The 9,431-nt window shown below is 37.6% G+C and overlaps 1 protein-coding gene and 1 pseudogene across 1 annotated transcript in view; both read right to left on the bottom strand.

The window, feature by feature from the left end:
- TMTC2 (transmembrane O-mannosyltransferase targeting cadherins 2) overlaps positions 1-9,431 on the bottom strand; it is a 459,784-nt gene that overhangs the window by 110,310 nt on the left and 340,043 nt on the right. Inside the window, 3 exon segments of the mRNA XM_058425778.1 lie at positions 3,179-3,218; positions 3,961-3,993; positions 4,759-4,765. Of these exon segments, the coding sequence (XP_058281761.1) occupies positions 3,179-3,218; positions 3,961-3,993; positions 4,759-4,765 (80 nt within the window).
- On the bottom strand, positions 2,968-3,068 carry LOC116479755 (U6 spliceosomal RNA; annotated as a pseudogene).

Below are 9,431 nucleotides of genomic sequence, written 5' to 3'. Positions count from 1 at the left end.
GTGATCCAGCTGCCATGGCCTCTCAAAGTGGTGGGATTACAGGTGTGAGCCACCATGCATGGTCTTATTTTCTTTATATAACTTAATAGCTTAAAGTTACTACTCAGTTACTTATTTACATGTTATTAGTAAATTACAGAGCTGTGAACAAAGTAGTAACTTCTCCATTTCATATCTGGAAAATGTCATACCAGCTAAGGTTTCTAAAATGATAAAAATAGTTCTTCTGAACTAGCTCCCATTCTCCAACAAATATTTATATCTTAACTGGTGATTACCTATACCTTCAGCATCAGTAGGAATATCAACTAGAACAAAATCAAGAACAAACCAGAGAACTTCATTTCAGTGGCCCTACTCTTTATTTAGAGGCTGCTTCAAGTCTAGGGAAGGAACGGTCTCTTAAGTAGTGTGTTCTAGCAGCCACTTCCATATGTCTGGTGTTTACTCTTTGGGAATTTCTTACAATTATGAGTGTCTGTTGTTTTTCACAACCAATGCAAATCACATTTTCATTTCACATTCAAATGTTATCTCTATACCAATAACAAATATGAAAGGGAAGCAGCTGATAAGCTGATAAGCAGTCTGAAAGCTTATGTGTAGTTTGGAAAATATGTTGTTTAACCATGCATTATAGTTAAAAGAGTGTAAAAGGTAATTTGTGATGACCATCATTTACAAATAAAAGGAACATTATTTGATAGTTTTGAATGTTTTTAAAAAAATTTATTGATACAAATATTTGTCCATATTTATGTGTTACATGTGACATTCTGTTAATGTGATATTCCGTATAATGACCAAGTCAGAGTGTGTTGAGGTGGGGTGTCCTTTACCTTGAGTATTAATATTCATCATTTCTATATGCTGAAAACATTTCAAATCCTCTCTTCTAGCTCTTCTGAACTACACAATACATTGGTGTTAAGTACAGTCACCATATTCTGCTATAGAACATTACAACATCATAAATAGAAATTACAGAATAAAGCTACCTGATACAGAAATGATCTGGCTGAACAGTTAACTGATATTAATGTTTGTCCTCCCTGAATTGTCATCCAAGTCCCACTTTCCATAAATATCTGGTCTTCTGTGCCCTCTTTTCCTAAATGTCCTAAAAGCAGAGGCTGGCTGAAAGATATTTATAGCGTCACAGGACCTAAGCTCATTGAAAAATTGTATCAAGTGACACCAAGGGCAGCTAGAGGTCAAAGTGAGTGCTTCACACTGTTCAAGGACAACATCCAGAATAGGCGAAGAGACCTCACAAGGGAGGAATGCTTCTGTGGTATGCCCAGGACAAGGCTGGACTCCAGAGCCAGAACTGTCATCCTGAGCAAAGCTTCCCTGAAGCCCATCCCCAGTCCCACTGGAGAGCCATCAGGCTTTAAGGTGTTGTCAGCTCAGATCAGATGGCCAGGATAGCCTCCTTCCCAGCTTTGTGAGCACAATTATGCCTCCCAGATTTAGGTTGACCCCTGGGAAAGGAGGAGGTCACAAAACTGGCTGAAGTTAAATGGCTGACCAAGTGGGAATAAAAGACTGCAACAGACTGAGTTTCACTCCAAGATAAAGAAGTGGATCATCACACTCAGCTGCCTTTCCGGCCTGAGAGCCAGATACGTTACATGAGCAAAGGGCACATAGGAATACTTTGCAAATACCAAAAAATAATGGTCAGAATTTCTAAAGAAACATGTATTTGGTTTACCTAAAATGCAAATTGATACAAGGAGATATTATTCATCTATCAAAAAATTTCCCAAATAAAGAGAGAATTCAATATTCCTGAGGGTTCATAAAAACAGGTGTTCATACGACACGTTACTAAAATATGGTAATATGTAACAAAAACATCCTGGGGGAAATTTGACACATATGAAAAGCATTAAATCACAGACACACTAGCCAACTGATTCTATTTCTATGTATTTGTCCTAAGAAAATACCTTTAAATACAAAGAAGTTGCTATTCATTTTTATTATAATATTGTTCATACAAACTCAATGTCCATTAGCATGAACTTGATTAGCCAAAAATCATTTCAATGAAATACAATGTTTCTACTAAAATGATTGTGTAGAAAATTATCTAAACCACACTTCAAGATCCAGTGCTAAATGAAATAAGCAGCCTGTAAATTATAGTTTATAACCTAATAACATTTTCTTAATTGCACCATCTGTATAATTGGCTCATTTTACTGTAGGGATTTCAAAGGTGAATAAAAAGATTAGTCACTGGATCTTTCGAGACTGACAAGAAGAGAAGAAGACATCTAGTGTAGACTGTTAAAAAAAAATGTACTACACTAGTGGGCAAAATAAGTACCTCAAGACCACAGTACAACTAAGTACTGAGAAATGAAAGAGAAGGCTTCAGAGATGTGATGTTTCACTCTATAAAAATGGATTAAGTTTCTGCTATGTGATAGGCTCGGTTCCAGGCCTTGGTAATCAAGACAAAGTTCCTTCCCTGGTGCAGCTCACATTTTAGTGGTGGAATCCTTAGTTTACACATGAGTAGGTAACACTGTCAGTCTTCAGTGCTTTGTGAAAAATAATGCGGAAGAGAGCAATGCACAACTGGGGTGGGGGGAGGGGGGAGGGTTATGTGTGATAAAGTGACAAAGGAAGGCCTTTAGTGATACTTGAAGAGTGACCTAAGGGAGTAGGCAGGGCAGGCAAAGATCTGACATGTTGGGAGTTTTTAGGCCTATCAAGGAAAACATCACGGCAGCAGTTGAGCAAATCCCATTAAAAATGGTGAGTCAGGAGTATGACAGGAGGGACCAGACTGTGCAGGGCCTAGTGGGTTCCGTAAGGAGCATGAAATTTGTCTTTTTTCTTTTCTTTTTGGTAGTGAAAATTCGTTTCAATTTGAATGCCACATGTTACTTTTACTCATATTGTTTTCTTAGGTGTTAACCAAGAAAGGGTCGAACAGCCTCTGGAAACTGTGCAAATATGGAACACTTCATGAATTTATGTGACGTCCTTGTACAGGAGCCATGAAATCTCTGTGTCCTTTCCCTTTTAGTGTATATGCTGCTGAATTCAGCCCTGGAGTGTCTTTTGATGAGGAAGGAACATCATGGAGGATTTGAAATAGAGGTACAATATGATCTCACTTATAAATTTTAGAAAACACTCTAGATTTTGGGTGGAAAACTGTCTGTAGGGAGACCTCTTAGAAGGTTAATACTCCACAGCTTAAACAAAAGTGACAGCAGTGGAAGTAATGAGAAATGAGTAGATTCAGGATCTCTTTCAAAGACAAGTGGCCAGTGGATCAGGTGTGGATATAATGGAAAAAGAAAAGTCAAAGATGACTCCACATTAAAAAAAAAAAAAAAAAAAAAAAATTTATAGATGGGGTCTTAATCTGTTGCCTAGGCTGGAGTGTAGTGGCACGATCATAGCTCACTGCAACCTTAAAATCCAGGGTTCAAGTGAGCCTCCCGACTCGGCTTCCCAAGTCGATTGGACTACAGGTGCACACCACTATGCCCATCTAGTCTGACTTCACAAATTTTCACTTGCTGTACATGGGTGAATGCAGGTGTCATTTATTCACATGGGAAAGACTGTATGAAAGCAAGTGTTGATAGGAATGTGCATATGTAGTGGAGTGATAGAGTTCTGTGTGATTGAGATGCTAGGATAAAAGAGTGTGGAAGAAATTCAGAAACACTGACTAGATAGGGTGCCACAGACCGAGAATTGGCAAGACATAAGAATACTGGAAATCTGACACCTTGCAATGAGAAGAAAGTAAAAGAAGAAGACCTGCAAGAATGCCAAGAAGGGGGGAAAATGGGAAAAGCAACAGCAAAAAACTCACCTACTTACATTTTAACGATGCTTTCCATTAAAAAATATAATAAAAAGCATTATAAAAAGTAAACATACAGGACCATTTTAAATAACCATTTCAAATTATAAGTAACCGACCTTTCATAAATATATATTTAAATATCTGAGATTCTTATAATTCAAGCTGAACTGTTGCTTTCTACACAGCTTTGACATTATGAGTAAAAAAAGATAGATTTTAAGGTATAAACACAACATGATTGACTTCTATGAATATTACATAAATGAAGGTGTTTAGCTTACTCAGATTTCCTGTAATGTTACCATTTTAATTTCCTTTCTACATCTGTTCACTTGTATATTTTCCCTTCTAACTTAAAGGGGTCACCCACACATACTGTAGTAACGTTTCAGTGGAGATAATTTGATAGGTTACAATCACATCATAAGCTCCACCTGAGAAAATTACTTAGGTTGCTATATTGTGTCATGACACTAAGCTCAAAGTAGAGGTAAAACCAACATCTTATCATAAGGGTTATCCATCCATAATCAAAGCTGATGAAAACAGTATTCAGACATTTCATTACAACATCTGAGGAAGCTAAGGTGAAGCAAGTAGAAATTATGTTTGAATTAAATTTACAATAAAGTTACAGGTAAACACAAGTATATCCTAAAATTTTATTTTTAAATTATGTAAATCATTTTAGATATTAAAATGTGCTGTTTTCAGACTTTAGAATTATGCATAAAATTTACCTCTGAATTACAAACCAAAGTGTCTGCTTTTAATTAAAACAATGAAATTTCCTCAATACATTAAATGTATTTCATTGATTCCTTTCATTCCAATGAATATTTGTTGGGCACCTACCATGTGCCCAGTGCTGTGTTGAGCCTAGAATGACAATGGTGATTAGGAGCAGACACAACTCCTGCCCTGACGAAGCACGAAAAACTTCAGGTGCTAAGAGTATGACAAACACAATCGATGGCCATTTGACCTGTAACGGTCTGATTTAGTGGAAGTACTCAAGGAACGTTTCCAAAAGAATTGATGCTCGATCTAAAAATCAAAATATTTCTATGATTAACTAATTGAAGCAGAAACAAAAGTATTCTAAGTAGAGGCACAGCAAAGGTAAAATATCTGTGGCAGAAAAACAAAAACACTGTGTGAAGCCCAGGGTGAGTGAGGCAGAGAGGAGTGAAGGTAAACCATACAAAAAGTGAAAATGCAGGGAAGAGAAGGGCACACCTGGATTATTGGTCATACTAAGATGTTAGCCACTGTTTTATGAATATTACTCTGAGGGTACTGAGGATAAGAGAGTGGAATGGGAGCAGAAGGCAAGTAGAGAGGTGACAATGAAAGGAAGATTAGTGGACTGACATGAGAGAAATTTATCTGTATAAATTCAAACAGAATAACATGGATAGAACAGAGATAATGCAATGAGGGGGATGGAGTAGCAAGGGTGACCCTAAGTTTTTTGACCGAAACCGAAGGGAAGATAGTAAATAATGGAAGAAAGCCAAGTTTTGTGGGTAGCATTATAAGCTTAGTTTTGAGAATTGTTGAGATTGGCCTACTTTTGAGATATCTGAGATGTCAACGGTGTGGTTTACTAGGCTGAATCAAGAGGTTGATGGTAAAGTGAAACAGGGTCTCAAGAAAATAGCAGTAGTTGATTGTGTCTAATACTGAAAAACATCCACTAGATTTCATAACATGATCACTGGTAACTGCAGGAAGGTATGTTCAACAGGTATGGAAGCCAGAAGAAGTGGGTGTTATTTGGGGAGCGGTGGGTAAGAAAATGGATAGAACAATTACAGACAACTGCCAACAAACCTGGCTGTGAAGGAAAGAGGAGCAGCAGTGTCAGCGGAAGGAGAGGAGACACAATGAAGGTTTTTTTTAAAAGAACATAAAACATAAATGACAAGGGGGCATAAAAATTAATGTGTATTTTTTTTTGTTAGTTTAGTTTAAAATTAGAAGAGGAAATAACCCCAAAATCTATTTGTCTTAGATAACTTGCCAACTATGGCCATGACCAAATTAAGCCTGCCCAGAATTCTTTAAGCTGAGTCTTTTTCCTCCTGGGTGCTCTAACAACACTTGATTCCTACTTTTGTTGTGACACTTACCATATGTACTCTAATTACCATTTGTAATCTCTTTTGCTCATTGTAAACCAATTTAGTAGAATTGTTTAATCAACACTTATCCAAGGACCAGATGCGTAGTAGGTGGTCAAAGATGCACGAAGAATGCTAAACATCTTGCAAAAGCAAACACTCAAAACATTTTTCTTAAATGCATACTCTCCTTATGAAGTGTTGTTGCCTAAATGATGGATGGCATAGTTTCCGTGGTAAATCTGACTAAATCTTGAGACCTGAGTGATACTCAGAGCTTCATGCCATTGCCATAATTGGTAATACCTCCTCCTCATAAGGAAAAAAAAAAAACAAAAAACCAGCAAATTTTATTAGCATTCTGTGATGCATAAGATGACACCAAAAGTTCATGAAAAACTGGTTTCCAATAGGAAACTTTACTTTAAATGGATAAAGTGGTCAATGTGATCTCCATTTAGGGAATTAGTGCAATTAGAAAGCCCTGAAATATTAGCTATTAGCCATGACTCCAATCATTCAGTGTAGCTGTAACTACAATGGGTGTTTCTCATTTGTTATCACCAGCACTATAAGCATTCACTAGATAATTCCTTCCAAACTGCTTGGTGATAGCATGAGAAGTGCTATGTTGTTTGGCTCCCAAACGGGAGGCCTGAGCTCACAGAACGGAGTTGACACTTGTACTGCAGAAGTTTAAACCCTGTGGGGATGGTAAGGAAAGCTGTCTTGTGAGAGTGCAAAGGCAGGAGCCTAAACGACAGCTGTTTTGCAGCTGGGTCACGAAGGAGAGCTAGAAATCCCTTGACACCATAAAAGGTAGCGGATGATGGGAAGGCAACCACAGTGCCTCCATTTGTCACTGGCAGGGTGCCACTTGCTGCTCTCAAGTCCAAATGCTCTTGTAGGAGGATAAAACCAGATGTAAATAATTCTCTAATTATATATCTATATATATATACACACACAATATATATATATACTACATATATATATAGGAGGAAGCTTCAGCTATAAAGAACATAGAGGTTTAATTTATTTAGACACTAAATTCTCTGATGATTTACCAGTGTACTGAAGACAGCATTGGATTTAATAACAGAAACCTAAGTTCTAGTCTAGTTCTGACACCGTAAAGATAAACAGCCATGAAAAGCCACTGATCTGAATAAGTTTCTTTTTTTTTTTTTCAGTTATAAATCCAAGGATCTGGGTTAACTGAACAAGACTGGTTGCAATTCACAAATGGAATTCAATTCAGGGGAGGTGGTTAAACATTTAGATTAAAGAAAAAATAACTTCTTAATTCATGTCATCCTCTCTTGCTTCCACTGCTTTCCAGTCTACCATGCGGTAAAGGAATCAGCTCTTCTTCCCAGGCCCACTCAGCGGACACTAAGACTGGGGAAAGCAGTGAGACCTAAAATCAACTGTGTAGTTCACATTCTGTACTAATGAATGAAATTAAACAGAGGAGGGATAAATTACACATTTATCTTCTGAATGCAATTTCAAGGTAATGGTGCACATCAAAGGTAGTGTATCTCAGAAAGGTTCTTAAGTGAACTAGGCCACATATGTATGAAAGTCTACATTGTTCTTCTAAGTAATTCTGGTTTGCCTGAAACTGCTCTGCCTATGCCCACTGTTTCAATGTATTTATAACAGCACCACCTTCCTGGTTTGGACAAAAGTCTACAGTTACCCTAATTCCTGTTTCTCTCTCACAATAATTCACAATTAGATGAGTCAAATGATGGTTCCATGACACTGCCATGTCCCACAAGATGAAACCACTAGGCTCCATTAGCAACATCAGTGAGGTCTTACTGTGACCTCAGCTTTCCATTCCCTAAGACACTCTTAACAAAGAGCGCATTAACAAAGACATCCTTTCAGAGCAGAAGACCAGGGGAATTTGCTAGGCATAATTAAGTTTCCATTCATCTTCTCCACTTACCAAAACACATTTTTCCAGGGGCCTGTTGTCACAGCACTCTGCAATTCTACTTTTTCCTTGGAGGTTATATAGTAAGAACAGAAATATTATAGAGCAGCTTACTATGCATCAGGCGCTATTCTAAGCACTTTAGATGTATGGTCACATTACATCCTCATAAAAAGCCCTAAAATACTATTATAATCCTGGTTTTACAAAAGAAGAAAGCAAGGCACAGAGAGGTTAAGTACCTTGCCCAGGTACAGAAGCTTGATTTGGCAGAGCTGGGATTCACACAGAAACTATCTGGCTTCACAGTTCATGCTATTACATTGTAGGCATGTTCTAGAAGTTCACTACCAGGAATCATTATGTTATTTAAAAACTAACTTTATAGCTTAAAGACAAACTCATGCCCCCACCCATTCCTTTTCATGTATTTAGAGAGTACCGACTATATGCCTGGCATTGTGTGCAGCACTGGATAGGAAAAGATAAACTGGGGTAATTCCTACTCTTACACACGGTGTAACATCATGCCAACTCCAGAGGTAGGCCCTTATCAAATTGAAGATTATACTTAAAAGGGCTCTTGTTACACATGTGCACAGTAAGTACATAAGGAGAAAACAGAAAGCAGGACTTCTATTTTGCACGAGTGAGTCAGGGGAGGTTTGAAAAAAGAGTAGGCATACTTAAGCTGACTCACAGATGGAGGAAAAATTGGCCAGGCATCAAAGCAAAGGGCTATCTAGTCAGTCCAAGTGCTGGTGGCTTAAAATTTCTCTTTAGAAGATCCAAATTAAGAAAATTATTTAGAAACTCTGCTTAATGGAAAATTTTTCTTAATTTAACACTAGTTAAAAGGACCAGCAGCTTACAAATGTTAATTTGACACCAATCAACTCAAAACACATTTTTTGACCAAACGGGGTTATGTAACAACTAAACTTTATCAGATTTCTACTTCCTGCCAGGCTAAAGATTCTTGAGTCACCTTCTGTGAACACTAATTTTCTGTGACTTACAAATAAAGATCCATAGAAAACAGCAATATTTAGTAAGCAATACTCATTCACTTTTGCTTCTAGAGTGTGAAGTGACTAGCAGTGGTGCATATTAAGATTACAGAAACCTTTAAACTAGGTGGAAAGGGGAAAACACGCACAAATGGCCAGAACCTGGCACATGACCAGCAGAACAAGTCTGTATGTATAAATACAAGCGACAAGCGTATCGCCGGACTGGACCATTCCCAAGTCCCAGCATTACAGTGTGCTAGTGGAAGCACACACATGTGTTTTGGCATTATTACAAAATGAAATTCTCTTTCTCTCTTTTTGACACTGAGAGAAAATGTGTAATTTCACAAGAAAATGTGGGCCACTTACAGGAAAACATGGAGTACAGAGGTGACATGGTGATGTAGAACAGAAAGTCTGAACTTCTTTGCCTCTATATAGACAATTTAATAGTAGTTCAGCTCAGAGCTAAATTACCACTGTCAACATCAAAGACACTC

Source organism: Hylobates moloch, unplaced genomic scaffold (assembly GCF_009828535.3).
Source record: "Hylobates moloch isolate HMO894 unplaced genomic scaffold, HMol_V3 SCAFFOLD_12, whole genome shotgun sequence".
Lineage (NCBI taxonomy): Eukaryota > Metazoa > Chordata > Mammalia > Primates > Hylobatidae > Hylobates > Hylobates moloch.
The sequence above is the reverse complement of the archived record's forward strand: the minus strand, read 5'-3'. Positions and strand labels throughout refer to the sequence as shown.